The following is a 16,508-nucleotide window of genomic DNA, read 5'->3' as shown; positions in this document are numbered from 1 at the left end:
AGCATCCTACTGCAATGCAGGAGACCTGGGTTCAATCCCTGAGTTGGGAAGATCCCATGGAGGAGGGCATGGCAACCCCACTCCAGTATTCTTGCCTGGAGAATCCCATGGACAGAGGAACCTGGCAGGCTACAGTCCATGGGCTCGCAAAAAGTTGGACATGACTGAGCGACTAAGCACAGCAAATCCAGTGATAAACTTGGGAGGGTAGTTCTACTGGAGTCATAGGAATAGATGCCAGGTTTTAAGGGATTCCCTGCGGCTTCCCTTGTGACTTCCCTTACTTGGCTTCCACTGTGGCTCAGCTGGGAAAGAACCCGCCTGCAGTGTGGGAGACAGTTCCTGGGTTGGGAAGATCCCCTGGAGAAGGGAAAGGCTACCCACTCCAGTATTCTGGCCCGGAGAATTCCATGGATTGTAGTCTGTGGAGCGACTTTCACTTTCACTTTTGAGGGATTAGGGAGTAAGCATGTGGTGAAGCCCTGGAAGCAGAGAGTGTAATTTTTTTTATTTTTGCGACGTTTGTTAATGAAGAGGAGAAAAGTGGAATTAGATAAAGGAGGGGAAACAGGAACAAACAATTTTATGTTTTTATTTTTAGGATAGAGATTTGAAAATGATTATAGGTTGGGGCAAAAGAGTAGTGTAAAAGAAAATAGGGGTACAAACATTAAAAACAAACCCAAGACTGAAAGTCTTTCTTTTGTCTTAAAGAAAAATATTTTTTTTTCTGTCCTGAAACCTATTTTGCTGGTTTCAGAAGAAATTCTAGGGCTTTTAGTAATCAAATTCTATCTCTAAGCATTGTGGCTTAGAAACTAGCGTACACCCAAGATTTATCTTAATCAAATGAAAAACTACCCATAGTTTTGATTTTGGACTTTACATGTTTGCTTCATTTCTTCATAGTGAGTCATCACTCACGTCACTTTCGAGTGAATTTATTTAGTGACATTTTCTCTCTAGTTATAATTTTATATATTTCCTTGTTCATAGACTGTAGCCACATTTCTATAGCAGTTTCTGGGAATTCTCTGGTGCTGGTGTTTAAGCATAAAGTTATTAACATTTTATCTTCTGTTCTCTTTTGAGGCCAATTCAGAGTCCCTAAAGGTATTTTTTTATTATTAGCTCTGGGTACCATCTGGTCATGAAGGTGGTCATGCCCCATTTTGGTCATTCCTTATGGTTGAGGATTGACTTTCAATTCAAATAAATATCTTACTTGGTCTGTCCTGTGGATGTTATTATTTACACTATGTACAAGGAAGAAGCAGTTTTAGAAATAACATCCCCAGGAAGATAGTTAGAAAAGATTGTTCATGGTCATTTTCTAACAAGGGGATTGGTTCTAAAATTTTGCTTGTAGGCTAAATCAGTAAAGAATGTTTTATAAGCAATTATAAATTATCTTCATAATTTCTGTTAATGGAATAATAAGCAATCATTGTTAACAATGTAGATAATATGAATTTGTAATTATATGCAGTTGAGAATTGTAAACTCTCTCATTGTATAGTGTAAGGCTTCCTGAAGCAACCAGGAACTCAGTAATAACTACATTGTTAGTTAGCACTGGCTGCTTCGTAATTTGAGAAACTGTAAATTAGTACCAACTGATAGTAAGTCAAGAATCTGCTAAGGTAATCCTTAAAAACCAGCACACAAAACAATTGAGAGGCTGTGTTAAATATTTATGGCAGTTTCTCTAACTCAGCTACTCTGCTTCCACTGTGGTTTCCTTCTATGTGAGGAATGGTGTCAGACAGTCAAGTGATGCAATGTGATGCATAAACATGAAGCTTACACTGGCTGTGATCAGAGTCATCAGGAAATACCGCAGCAGGTCTCTGCCACTCAAGAAATATCCCACCATGTATTCTCAGTACAGTCCTTTCATAGGCAACCTCCTTGTAATCTCAGTTTTTCAGTGCTGCACAGATCTCTCCCACTCTATCCCCCAGACCTCCCTTCAAGTGGAGTTAGCCAGAGTGTGTTGCTGTGCCTTTGACTTTAATTTACTTCATTTGAATGAGTTTTTCCTGATTATCGTGGCATTATTTTAAAGATAATCAAGATAGCCAGAATAGAGCCTTCAAAGTCCATTTTTAATATTATTTTGTACTATTTCATCACATGGGGGCTTTCCTGGTGGCTCAGATGGTAAAGGATCTGCCTGAGACGCAGGAGACCCAGGTTCAATCCCTGGGTCAGGAAGATCCCCTCAAGTAAGGAATGGCTGCCCACTCCCACTTCAGTACTTTTATGTGGAGAATTCAGTGGACAGAGGAGCCTGGTGGGCTATAGTTCTTGGGGTCGCAAAGAGTCAGATGTGACTGAGTGACTTTAACACTTCAGTTTTTTTTTTCATTTTGTCACATACCAGCTGAGTCACTGGCCTATTTCCCTCTGGATCTCAAGAATGTAAACATTCTGCAGTTTTCTCCTCCTTATCTATATCTCCAAATAGGTTTTGATGGCCAATGCATGTTCTTTGGAATTCACTATTTAATATCACTGTACCAGAAAACCTCCTGTTACCTTAGAGTTCCCTTTCAATAATTACGCTTATGAAAATATCAGAGTACTTTTTTAACACACAGCAAAACTTCATTAAAGTCCTATTTCTCTTGCTCTCAGTATCTTTCATTTGCAAGGCAGCTCCAAACGTGGATGTAAAATGTCCCAGGAGTTTATAGGAACAAGAGAATAATTTTGTCCAGGGCTCAGGAAATGCATCATAGAATAAGTTTTTGAGTGAAGTCTTGATTTATTAACACTTTGTAGTTTACACAGATATATATAAAGCGGTAAAGAATCTGCCTGCAGATTTAGAGCCAGTGATGCAGGATACTCATGTTCTATTGCTGAGTTGGGAAGATCCCCTGGAGAAGGAAATAGCAACCCACTCCAATATTCTTGCCTGGAAAATCCCACGGACAGAGGAACGTGGCGGGCTATACTCCACCAAGAGTTAGACACGAGTTAGTGACTACCCCACAACAACTCTGTGTGTGTGTGTGTGTGTATTTAAATTACTATGTTTTTTGAGGTGCTTAAACAATAGAAGTCTATATTCTCACAGTTCTGGAGGCTGGATGTTCAAGATCAAGGTGTGGTCAAGTTTGGTCCAGTTTTGCAGATCCCTGCCTTCTTGGCTTCTTTCTGTGAGCCTGAGTCCTTTGTGTTTCTAAATTACCCCTTACTGTAAATTTTCATAGATTTTATAGATTCAGGCAACATGTTTGCCAATTTATGTAATATATAAATATCTAGATAGGTATAATTTATACTAATATGTTTAGCTAAAATCAAAGCATTTCATAAAAGAGAAAACTGTTAAGGAAAGTAATTTGTGCAACAAATCATTCAGTGTTGAAATTAGACTTGAGCCTAGGTCCTCTGAGTCTAAAATTGGTTCCCTTTCCTATATTATGTGGATGAGGTTGGATCATAGGAAAAGGATAGAAAGCATTTAGGAGGGCATCCTAAAGGAATAGAACAGCATTAGGCAGGCGTACATGCATAGAGCTTGGATAGGGAGTAGTGTATAATTCAGTTAGGTGAAGTAAATGAAGGTAATCAGAGCGGGTCAAGTTTGAGAGGCTGAGAGGTAGACCTTGGAGGGATGAATGCATAGTTGAAGAATTTGGCCTCTGGTCTTCAGACAAAAAGGAGTCATTCATTTCTTGATCTGGAAACTAAAACGAGCCATTAATTTCTTGATCTGGAAACTGGCTAATTGAATAAGTGAGTAAAGAAACTGTATCTGTTATTTTCACGTATGCTTTTAGACAAAAGAGGGGAAAAAAGTCCTCTTGTTCAAAGTAAAATATTTTATAGAGAACAGGTAGCCTCTTAATTGGTTTCTGGCCTTTTTTTTTATTCTGAAGATACTACTTTTAATTCTTTTTTTCTTGTGCATTTCTTCATGTCTTAATCAGAAATGGTACCTGTGATAGTTTTTTGCTGTTTGTTTAGTTTATTCCTTGCATGCTTGACAAAATATTTATTTTTCCTTCATACACAATACAGTTTTTTGGCTCAATGCAGAATCAGTAGTTCACATCGGCTTCTGAATTCTGTAGTTAGTCCCTTGTCCCTTTGTTTATAAGGGTTGTGGAGGACATATTTTCATTCTTATGTATATAACTTGATTTCAATTTTCGCTATCTCAAAGGACTTTTACCTGATGAAAATTGGGAAGTTTTGTGTGGTTTTCTTTTCTTTAAAATTTCCTAGACTATGTATATTCTTAAATTTTTAGTATAGGTCCTTCCTTAAATTAAGATTTTTTTCCCTATTATTTCATGTTTTTATTGTGCCATTTTCATCTGTACTGTCCTTTCTAGAAGTAAAGAAGTTCTGCTCTGTAGTTACAGAAAAATAAACTATTTTTCATGTATGATAAAATATTTGTCATAAATTTTTGTTTTGATTCTACATAGTACCTAGGTCAACACTTGTTTCTCAGTGAAGAAATTGAGGCCCCAGCAGGTTAATTGACTTGTCCAAAGTCAATATAGTTTATACTAGAAAAGGTCTTGATACTTTATCTTTTTCTCTTTCCATTATGCCATCCAGCTTTCCTTTGGCTGGCTAATAAGCTGAAAAGTTATGAATAGAAAAGTATATGTTATTGAATAGATCTGTAGTTGCTGGGGGTGGGATGAGGGTGTGGATTAGGAAATTTGGATTAGCAGATGCAAATTATTATATATAGAAATGGATAAACAAGGTCCTATTGTATAGCACAGTGAACTGTATTCAATATAATGTAAAACCATAATAGGAAAGAATATGAAAAAGTATATATATAACTGAATCACTTTGCTGTACACCAGAAAGTAACACAACATTGTAAATCAACTATACTTCAATTAAAAAAAGAAAGAAAACTATAGGTTAAACTGAGAGGTGACCTGGGTGCTAGTCTTCTTTTTTCATGTTATTCTAATTGTATTCATTGTTTAAAAATATGATCCAAAAGTATGTAGAAAGAATGACCTGTGAGTTTATGTGAGGGAACTTAAAGAATACATGTCTCTCTAGATAAACATCAATTCATATTTTTTAGTTTAAACACTTTTTACTCATAAAAACAATTATAAGTCAATTATCATACTATAAAAATGAGGCATCAATGGCACCCCACTCCAGTACTCTTGCCTGGAAAATCACATTGATGGAGGAGCCTGGAAGGCTGCAGTCCATGGGGTTGCTGAGGGTCAGACACAGCTGAGCGACTTCACTTGCACTTTTCACTTTCATCCACTGGAGAAGGGAATGGCAACCCACTTCAGTGTTCTTGCCTGGAGAATCCCAGGGACAGGGGAGCCTGGTGGGCTGCTGTCTCTGGGGTCGCACAGAGTCGGACACGACTGAAGCGACTTAGCAGCAGCAGCAGCAGCAGCAGCAACTTTACATACTATTTTAAAAATGAAATTTCTCGTTAGGCCATCTGCCAGGTCACTGAATGGCAGTCTTTTTTGCATGAGCTTTCGGTTTTTTGTAATATGTACAGCAGATTATTAACAAGCAAGTATTTGGCAAACATTTGGCTGCTGCTGCTGCTAAGTCACTTCAGTCGTGTCTAACTCTGTGTGACCCCATAGATGGCAGCCCACTAGGCTCACCCGTCCTGGGATTCTCCAGGCAAGAACACTGGAGTGGGTAACATTTGACTACTATATATCAAATAGTACTTACATAGAATTTTTCTCTAGGACAATTCTGGCAGTGAACTGCCAGTGTACAGCAGATTATTAACAAGCAAGTATTTGGCAAACATTTGACTACTATATATCAAATAGTACTTATATCAAATAGTACTTACATTTTGGCAAACATTTGACTACTATATATCAAATAGTACTTACTGCCAGTGTACAGCAGATTATTAGTATTTACATGGAATTTTTCTCTAGAACAGTTCTGGCAGAATAATTCTTACATGGCAGAATAATTCTTGCATGGGATTCTTCTCTAGAACAGTTCTGGCAGTGAACAGTGATCTGTTGACAGATTTGCCAGCATTAGAGCTTGGTCCTTTCTCTGCCCCTCCTCATGATGCAGGAGGAGCCTCATCTATTCAGGGCCACTCCCTCCAGCTATTGTTTGAATCCCGTCCCCTCTGACTTTCTGGCACCATCTTTCATACCCTCTCAACTCTGACTTTTTCTCTTTACTGGTTCTCTCCTATAACACTAAGCAAGTTAAAACGAAATCCTTGTTCTACGCCATATGGGCTGCCACCCCAATTTTTTCCACTGTATTACTAAAATATTTGAAATCAATTGTCTGTGTTCCCTGTATCTACTTCCCATAGTCATCTGCCTTCACCTGCACCTTTTTACTGAACTGCACAGTATTATCAGTGACTTCATTGTTGCTGCTTTTTCATCTTACCTGACCTCTCTGCCACATTTGATTTTGTTGAACTCTTCCTTCTTAAAAATCTTTTGGTAACAACACGGTCTCCTTTGTTTCTCTCTGTTGACACTGGAGTCTCCTTTGCCTGTCCCCACTTTTCCTCGGAAAAGGCAATGGCAACCCACTTCAGTACACTTGCCTGGAAAATCGCATGGATGGAGGAGCCTGATTGGCTGCACCCCATGGGGTCGCTCAAGAGTCGGACAGGACTGAAGCGACTCAGCAGCAGCAGCAGCAGCAGACTTCTCCTGTGTCTTCTGCATCAGTGCTCCACAGAGTTCCAGACTCTAGCATGGTGGCACATGGAAGTGTTCCGGTTCCCTGATGTAGAAGCTCTTTGAAAAAGGACCAAAAAACTATGCTTTTGGGTTTTTACGAAGCCTTCGTTGTTTAGTCCAGATTGTCTAAATCACTGGTCTGTGGCTGTTGATTCAACCTTAAAGCCTCTCTCCCCTCCACAGAAATCATGGGGTAGGACTGAAAGTTCCAATCCTCTATTCTCATGGTTGGTTCTCCTGGCTACCAGCCCCCACCCTAGGGCGAGAGCTAAAAGTCACTTCATTCACGTAACAAAAGACACCTTTATTATCAACAATTAGGAAATTACAAGGGTTTGGGGAGCTGCGAGCCAGGAACAGTTGACGAAGACCAACTATATGTGAGAAATATATTTTGGTTATCTGAACAAATATATATTTCTACTAAGTTACATGATCACAGGGACTCTCAGGCTCCTCAGCCTCAAGATGTCCAAAACTGGATTGTCACTTCCCTCACTGACACTACTAGCAGAATGAATGAATGTATAATTGAGTGGATGAATGAATGAAAAAAATCTTGTGTTCAGTTTTTTCCACTGAATGATAGTGGAAATAGTATACTCAGCTCCTCAGCTCCTCAAAAGTACTTGTGGGGTAAGAGACATTCACTGATCCTTAGTGTTGTATGTTAAAGTCACAGCTTTATAGACCTAATTTATCCTTGGAGTCTCAAAATGCTGTTTTGACCTTGGTTCATTTTTTCAGGAATGTGTATCTTTTATAAAATAGAAATCTCCATTACTGTTGAAGAAAATTCTCTATAAATTTTAACCATTATTTCTTTCTCTCTGGAAGGCAAATGTTAGTAGACTTGAACCGCTTATATCCTTGATAGTAACAATTTCTAACATCTATTATTGAGGTCCATTATAAATCAGGCATTGTTCCAAATACCAAGTGTAATAATTCACTTGGTTTCCCAAAATTTCCATGAGGGATAACTACTGTTATCGTTTCTGTTTCATAAAGGAGGAAATGGAAATGCAGAGTTTAAGGATTGTGTCAGGGTAATAACTGGCAAGAAGAACGCATAGGATTTGAACCCAGTCTGACTGGCTCTGGAGATAAGCCCTTAACGTCCATGCAGTAATGCTGTCTGGCAGAAGGCTTGCATTCTTCATGACTGTTTTTTACTACTGTTTTTAACAAGTCAAAAATGCTTTGAGGTACCAAAATATGGCATAATTTTAGTATGTGCCTAGAGTACACATGTGCAAGTAATTCTTAGAATATTAAGTAATGCAGTTCTAAGTAGTCGTAAAAAATGGATCCATAATGTTCATTTCATTTTATATTATTTGTGTTTGTTTAAGACTTTTTAGATTTTCTTTGACTCTTTTGAAGCATAAACAATGGCCATAGCAACGTTTATCTTCTGTTAAGTAAGTCCCCTGTTTACATATTTCACAATCAGCAGCTTTATCATTTTATCTTACAAATACTTGGTTTTCCACAGTATCAACACAAATATTCTGTTGCTTTGTTTCTTGAAAATGGTTAAGCAACTATATAAGACTCATAGGAAATTAATGAGTCACATAACGGAAAGCATTTACTAATGTGACTTTTGTCTCAGTTGTCAAGTAGTCTGAGTTTGTTTCCATGGTAACTCATCAGTATAACAAACTGTCACTACTAACTTGGCTACTTTTTTTTGTTTGTGTGGTCTGGACCATTTTCTGACAGCTGTGTGTGTGTTCATTAAAGATTATCACACACAAAAAATTGAATAATTATTGAAGGCACACAAAAATTTTTTTGTTTGGAGAAATTGTTTGAAACTCCAAGGCTATTGTTTTGATAGTATAGTATAAACTCTAAAAGATTATTTAAATTAATATATTCTATTTGAAATCCTATTAAGAAAGAGCATAGTCAGGGGTACCTTAGGCTTATAAATTTAAAAAATTCATTTATAATATTGACTCCTTTCAAATATATATTAATTGTTGGAGAATCTGCCAGAAACAAAGCAAGGATAAAGGAAATTAGGACCACATCCTGGGGGATGAGGACTGAATGGAATGATGGAGGAGGCCAACTCAGCCAGTTTCTGCCACCCTGGAGCATGGAGTGGCAGTGCCCCAGGAGAGAATGGTGGACGCTGAGGTATTCAGGGGACCGAGGCAGGCCAGGTCAGACAGGACGCCAGGCTCTCACCTGGAGGCTGAGTTGGGGAAAGATTCCTAGAGGGGATAATGACTAGTCTAAGTGAGTTAGAACTAAACTGGGGAATGTGGTAGTTGAAAGGGAGTAGATGGTGGACTAGGTAAAGAAAACATCATGAACAAAGGCATACAAATGAGAAATAGTGAAGAAATAGTGAAGAAAGTGGGGAATGACAATCAGTATGAGATCAAAAGGCTCAAGCGATAAGCCTAAGGGGTCTCATCACGGAGATGCCATGTTAAGGAGCTAGGGCTGAATCCGAAATGGGTAAACAGTGACAGAGTTTAAACAGAGGAAGGGTGTCACCTTTTGTATTTTAGAAGGAGCTCTGTGGTAACATGCTGCTGCTGCTGCTAAGTCACTTCAGTCGTGTCCGACTCTGTGCAACCTCATAGATGGCAGCCCACCAGGCTCCCCCGTCCCTGGGATTCTCCAGGCAAGAACACTGGAGTGGGTTGCCATTTCCTTCTCCAATGCATGAAAGGGAAAAGGGAAAGTGAACTCGCTCAGTCGTGTGGGACTCTTAGCAACCCCACAGACTACAGCCTACTAGGCTCCCCCGCCCCTGGGATTCTCCAGGCAAGAACACTGGAGTGGGTTGCCATTTCCTTCTCCAATGCATGAAAGTAAAAAGTGAAAGTGAAGTCGCTCAGTTGTGTCAACTCTTAGCGAACCTGTGGACTGCAGCCCACCAGGCTCCTCCACCCATGGGATTTTCCAGGCAAGAGTACTGGAGTGGGTCGCCAGTTCCTTCTCCTGTAGTAACATGAGGAAGGTAGATTTGAGTGGGGGCCATTTAGGAAAATGTTGCCATATTTCAGCGAAGAATTGTTGAGGGACAAAATTAGGGTAGCAGGACTAGACACAGGAAAGAGATTGATTTAGGAATAGCTGTGAAGTAATATAGACAGGAATTGGTAATTGAGACTGTTCGTTTGTGGCCCATGAAGGACATGTATGTGTTTAGTCCACAAATGTTTATTGAGTGTTTACTGTGGTTGGCAGTATATTGTGCAGAGTATTATAGGAGGTTCTTACTCTGCCTTCGTTTTTGGATTTCTCCTCCAATAAGGATTCTTTATTGTGCCTGTTGTGAGTTAATTAATAGGTGAGTACACTTTTCGTAGCCCATTTCATCCCATCCTGGTCTCTTGGCTCATTATTAGACTTTCTTACTCTCACATGAGAACCTGACCCAGAGTCCTAGTTCATATGTCAGTCTACTACTTGGGAGGTTATATTCATGTGTCTGGGTAATGTCTTAAGCCCTAGAAAGTTAACATTCTTGCCTTGTACTTACAGGAAACATTTCCTGTTTTTCCCCATTGATTATGCTATTAGCTATAGGCTTTTCATATATGGTCCTTACTGTATTCAGGTAAGTTTCTTGTCTACCTATTTTGTTAAAAGAGTCTTTATCATGAATGGATGTTGGATTTTGTGAAATACTTTTGTCTACATCTATTGAGATGATCATTTCATTCCAATCCCAAAGAAAGGCAATGCCAAAGAATGTTCAAACTACTGCACAGTTGCACTCATCTCATATGCTAGCAAAGTAATGCCCAAAATTCTCCAAGCCAGGCTTCAGCAATACATGAACTGTGAACTTCCAGATGTTCAAGCTGGATTTAGAAAAGGCAGAGGAATCAGAGATCAAATTGCCAACATCTGTTGGATCATCAAAAAAGCAAGAGAGTTCCAGGAAAACGTCTACTTCTGCTTTATTGACTATGCCAAAGCCTTTGACTGTGTGGATCACAACAAACTGAAAAATTCTTCAAGAGATGAAAATACCAGACCATCTGGCTTGCCTCCTGCGAAATCTGTATGCAGGTCAAGAAGCAACAGTTAGAACTGGACATGGAACAAGAGACTGGTTCCAAATTGGGAAAGGAGTACGTCAAGGCTATATACTGTTTCCCTGCTTATTTAACTTATATGCAGAGTACATCATGAGAAATGCTGGGCTGGATGAAGCACAAGCTGGAATCAAGATTGCCGGGAGAAATATCAGTAACCTCAGATATGCACATGACACCATCCTTATGGCAGAAAGCGAAGAACTAAAGAGCCTCTTGATAAAAGTGAAAGAGGAGAGTGAAAAAATTGGCTTAAAGCTCAACATTCAGAAAACAAAGATCATGGCATCTGGTCCCATCAGTTCATGGGAAATAGATGGGGAAACAGTGGAAACACTGACAGACTTTATTTTGTGGGGGGGCACCAAAATCACTGCAGATGGTGACTGCAGACATGAAATTAAAAGATGCTTGCTCCTTGAAAGAAAAGCTATGACCAACCTAGACAGCTTATTAAAAAGCAGAGACATTACTTGACCAACAAAGATCTGTCTAGTCAAAGCTATGGTCATGCATGGATGTGAGAGTTGGACTTATAAAGAAAGCTGAGCACCAAAGAATTGATGCTTTTGAACTGTGGTGTTGGAGAAGACTCTTGAGGGTCCCTTGGACTGCAAGGAAATCCAACCAATCCATCCTAAAGGAAATCAGTCATGAATATTCATTGGAAGGACTGGTGCTTAAGCTGAAGCTCCAATACTTTGGCCACCTGATGCGAAGAGCTGACTCATTGGAAAAGACCCTGATGCTGGGAAAGATTGAAGGCAGGAGGAAAAGGGGATAACAGAGGATGAGATGGTTAGATGGCATCACCGACGTGATGGACATAAGTTTGAGTAAGCTCTGGGAGTTGGTGATGGACAGGGAAGCCTGGCGTGCTGCAGTCCATGGGGTCTTAAAGAGTTGGACACAACTGAGTGACTGAACTGAACTAAACTGAGATGATCATGTGGTTTTTATCTTTGATTCTGTTACTGTGGTATATATATATCATGTTGATTTTGCATGCGTTGATCCTTTTAATATGTTGTTAAATTCAGTTTGCCAGTATTTTTATTGAGAATTTTTGTATCTATCTTTATCAGAGATATTGGTCCATAATTTCATTTTCTTGTGGTGGTTTTATCTGGCTTTGGTATCAGGATAATGCTGCTTATAACATGAGTTTCAAAGTGTTCCTTCTTTTCTGTTTTTTTGAGGGGAAAAGTTTAAGAAGGATTTGTATTATTCTTTGAATATTTAGTAGAATTCACCCCTGAAGCTGGCTGGTCCTGGGCTTTTTGGTTGTTGTTGTTGTTGGGAGGTTTTTGATTACTGATTGCCTGACTCAATCTCATTTTGTATTGATTTTTTCAAATTTTCTTCTTGGTTGTTTTGGTAATTTGTGTGCTTCTAGGAGTTTACTGATTTCCTCTGGGTGATCCTATCTGTTACCATGTTAGTTTCCTGTATGTTCCTTTTTTAAAAACAGCATCCTATTCCTGTATGGTAGATGTACTTTCTTTCTCTCTGATATTCTTTTCTTCTTCCAGTGTAGACTTTGTTTTGTTCAAGTTGTTTTTTGTTTTGGGTTTTTTTTTCTTTGCTATTTTTTGATCTGTCTTTCATATTAAGGGACTTTCTTTAAGTATCTGTTCATATTTAACTTGGAGCACTAAAAGTTGAGTAAAAGCTTTGCGCATGTGGAGGGTGCTCATTGACTCTGCCTTTTGTCCTTCATTCTACTTCAAGATCAATTTTAAATTCTTGTTCTTGGCTTTCAATGTTACCAGCTTAAGGTTCAGTGTTCTTTGATTTGCTTAATCAGTGATTACTTCTCTGTCACTGCCTTTTTTGTATTTTCTTGTCTCCTGTCTGGTTTTCTTTGTCCTTGTATGATGGTGACTTAAAAATTTTTTGTTTTAATTTAGAAAGTTTTGGGGAGAGAGCTGAAGCTAATACAGGTACCCATATGGCCATCCTTGACCAGAAGTTTTTATTTAATTTTATCAGAAAAGTAAAGTAACAGGTGTTTTTTTAATGTTATTTCTGGCTCTTGATCATTTATCAGTGGTCTCAATGATAGGAACTACCAAGCCTTCAAGCTCAAAATATTCCTGAAGAGTCCAGGAGTACTGGGACTTGTTTATCTGCATACCTTAAGGAGGAAGCTCCAGAGTCCACGGCTGATGCCTTGATCAAGTCTCTAGGCTAAGAGATGGTTAGAGGAAAGCATGTTATTCTCATTATTCACTGTTTTTCAAATTCACTTATTTTTGAGTATATGGGTTAGCTACTTCTCATCTTACTGGGGATGCCTCAGGTTGCCTGACAAATACCTTCAGACCTATCCTTTGCCAAGCAGCTCTCATTCTGCCTGTGCTGTATGTAGATAAATTTATACCGATAAATTGCACACCTGCTGGATTTCTAGGGAAATTCCCCTAAGAACACATGCATTCTCTTCATAATTTCTTAAATCAGCTAAAGCTTCCTAATGAAAAAAAAAAAAAAGCTAAAGTTCCTACAGTTGAACCTATGATGAAATACACCCCCTCATCTCTGTTTAAATATAACATGCACATACCACACACAAACACATAGTTGGCTTTTAAATTATATTTGGTTTTGCACTTCTTGTTTTTGGATGTCTGTGCATTGATAGAGAACTCTATAAAACCAAATCGATTGGTCCCAGTACAAATTCATTTTATTCACTAAGGCAACTACAAGTTGACTCCCTGTCACATTTACCATCCTCAGCCTAACAAGTCACCCATCAGCTACTATCATCCTAGAGAAGTCACCTCATTATTATTTTCCTAAGAAGATAATTTAACCTGAGCCCTCTTGCCTTTCCTTTCTGCTTTCTCCAGCGCTGTTTTTGCCCACTGTCTCTCTTTTCTTCTGAAGTTAGAAGATTAATTATCCTTCCTTTCTAAGAGAATGCTAGAGGGAACAGCATGTACAGAGAGACCTGGAAACTTGAAAGGGCGGAGTTGTTGAAAAAAATGGGCACATGGACTTTTGAGTTAAATGAGCCTGGTTTGAATGCTAGTGATGCTGCTTCCTACCTAAATGACCTGGAGTTAACATCTCTCCTTATGCACATTTCAGTTCAGTCACTCAGTCATGTCCAACTCTTTGCAACCCCGTGGACTGCAGCACACCAGGCTTCCCTGTCATCACCAACTCCCAGAGCTTACCCAAACTCATATCTATTGAGTCAGTGATGCCATCCAACCATCTCATCCTCTGTCGTCCCCTTCTCCTCCTGCCTTCAATCTTTCCCAGCATCAGGGTCTTTAACAGTGAGTCAGTTCTTTGCATCAGGTGGCCAAAGTATTGGAGCTTCAGCTTCAGCATCAGTCCTTCCAAAGAATATTCAGGACTGATTTCCTTTAGGATGGACTGGTTGGATCTCCTTGCAGTCCAGGGGACTCTCAAGAGGCTTCTCCAACACCACAGTTCAAAAGCATCAATTCTTCAGCACTCAGCTTTCTTTATAGTCCAACTCTCACATCCATGCATGACCACCGGAAAAACCATAGCTTTGACTAGACGGACCTTTGTTGGCAAAGTAATGTCTCTGCTTTTTAATAAGCTGTCTGGGTTGGTCATAGCTTTTCTTTCAAGGAGCAAGCATCTTTTAATTTCATGTCTGCAGTCACCATCTGCAGTGATTTTGGTGCCCCCCAAAATAAAGTCTGTCAGTGTTTCCACTGTTTCCTCACCTATTTGCCATGAAGTGATGGGACCAGATGCCATGATCTTAGTTTTCTGAATGTTGAGTTTTAAGCCAACTTTTTCACTCTCCTCTTTGACTTTCATCAAGAGGCTCTCTAGTTCTTCTTCACTTCCTTACCTATAAAGTGAGGATAGTACCAGCTGCCGAGGTTGTTACCCCTGGGGTTGTTGTGAGATTAAATAACATGTGGTGAACTGTCCATAAATGGTAGCTGCTGTTGCTCTTGTGACTAGAAGTAAAGCTGTGACAGTAGTTGTTTTAGAATAAGTATTTTTATATTTCTACCTTTTACACTAACTAAACTCTAAGCCCAAGCAGGTTAAAAAAACAGTTATTCTGATCTTCATATTTTAATCACCTAGCACATACTCATCACATCTAATATAAACAAGTGTGTATTGTGTGTTGAATGAATGGTGAAGCATCATTCTATATTGATTGAATTGATAAGTAAGTTCACTAATTTTCAGCTTCCTGTGAATAATTAAAACTTTTTGAAGATTTTCAGATCACATGATTAGGAATTTGTTTTCATTTTTCACCGTTTCCACATATTTACATTATGGACTTGCATGAAATAGTGTGTGTGTGTTTTAACATGTCATCAGTACTATCATAGTTAATTAACTGGTTCTTTTTTTCCCCCCCCCTCAGGGAGGTGGTGCAAGCCAACTGTGTTCACTGGAGAAAGAAGTTCTCATTTATGTGCAAAATGAGCGCTAGTGCCACCACGGGCGTCCTGGACCCTTGTATCTACAGAGTCTCTGTGAGGAAGGTATAGAAACAGCCTGTTCCTTCTCTCCTCTCAGAAACTGTGGTTAGTTCCATAGTCACTGACTCACTTTAGTTAGCTCTGCTTTGCTGTTAGAACTGTTATATGTAACTTCACTTCATACCTGCAGCATAATTTAAATTGCTGTGATAAATATGATGAGGAATCTGAAGAAATAAAATATCATCAAGAACCTTCATCTCATTATCACTATGCATATAATTACTAATCTTATTTCTGTTAGTTTAGGGGCCACAATAGGTCTTTACCCTGCCATTCATTGTTTCTCTTCTTTATTAGGCACTGTTTTTTAGGGACTTTACATATTTTGTGTCTCATAATAGCCCTGAAAATGTGTTATCTTTTCCGTTTTCAGGAAAACCAAGGCTCAAAGAGGTTGTTACTTGCACAATCTCACTTTGCTAATAAATGATAAATTAGGAACTCAAGCACAAATCTTTATGATTTTAAACCCTTTTTTTTTTTAATTTCCTTTCTACTTACTAAGTTGAAGCATATTACCAATAATCTATAAAAATTGTCATCTCAGATTATTTCAGTATAATACATTGTAAACTTAAAATAGAAGTGTATGTCTCTCTCAGGTAATAGCCAAGGAACCCAGGGCTGGCAGAGCGGCTGTGCCATCTTCACTGTATGATGCCCATATTTAGATCCAAGGAAGTTGCTCTAGTCTTGTTATCTCTCCACCAGTGAGAAAGAAGGAGAAGCAACGTGAGAACAAATGCATTCCTTTTTAGGGCATGACTCAAAAGTGCTCATACTGGTTAGAACTTAGTTACATGATCACACCGAACTAGAAGAAAAGCTATGAATGTAGTCTCTAGCTGAGTGACTGTCAGATTCCAGAATTAAAGAAGGAATGAACAGATACTGGTGAACCACTAGTATTCTCTTACCATGCTTGGTATATGGAAGTACTTACTGAACTTACTATACCTTATTCTATCTAATTATTATGCAAAAGTGAGAAGCGATAAAGAAAAATTAGTAAAGCCAACTGTATAAATACTATCTGCATTGCAAAACGTAGTTTAAGATATAACGTTTAACCAAATATCTGGGCACCCCATGACCCAGTCTAGTTGACACATAAAATTAACTGTCACAGATTGTTTGTTAGTAACTCAGTCATGTCCAACTCTTTGCGACCCCATAGACTGCAGCCCGCCAGGCTTCTCTGTCTGTGAAATTCTCTAGGCGAG

At 38.9% G+C, this 16,508-nt stretch overlaps 1 protein-coding gene across 1 annotated transcript in view; it reads left to right on the top strand.

The window, feature by feature from the left end:
* EEIG2 (EEIG family member 2) overlaps positions 1-16,508 on the top strand; it is a 75,152-nt gene that overhangs the window by 20,276 nt on the left and 38,368 nt on the right. Inside the window, exon 2 of the mRNA XM_068966325.1 lies at positions 15,165-15,285. Within this exon, the coding sequence (XP_068822426.1) occupies positions 15,165-15,285 (121 nt within the window). The remainder of the gene's footprint in view (positions 1-15,164; positions 15,286-16,508) is intronic.

The sequence above is a fragment of the Capricornis sumatraensis genome, chromosome 2, assembly GCF_032405125.1.
Source record: "Capricornis sumatraensis isolate serow.1 chromosome 2, serow.2, whole genome shotgun sequence".
Taxonomy (NCBI): Eukaryota; Metazoa; Chordata; class Mammalia; order Artiodactyla; family Bovidae; genus Capricornis; species Capricornis sumatraensis.
Note: the sequence above shows the minus strand (reverse complement) of the source record. Positions and strands in the feature narration are given on the sequence as shown.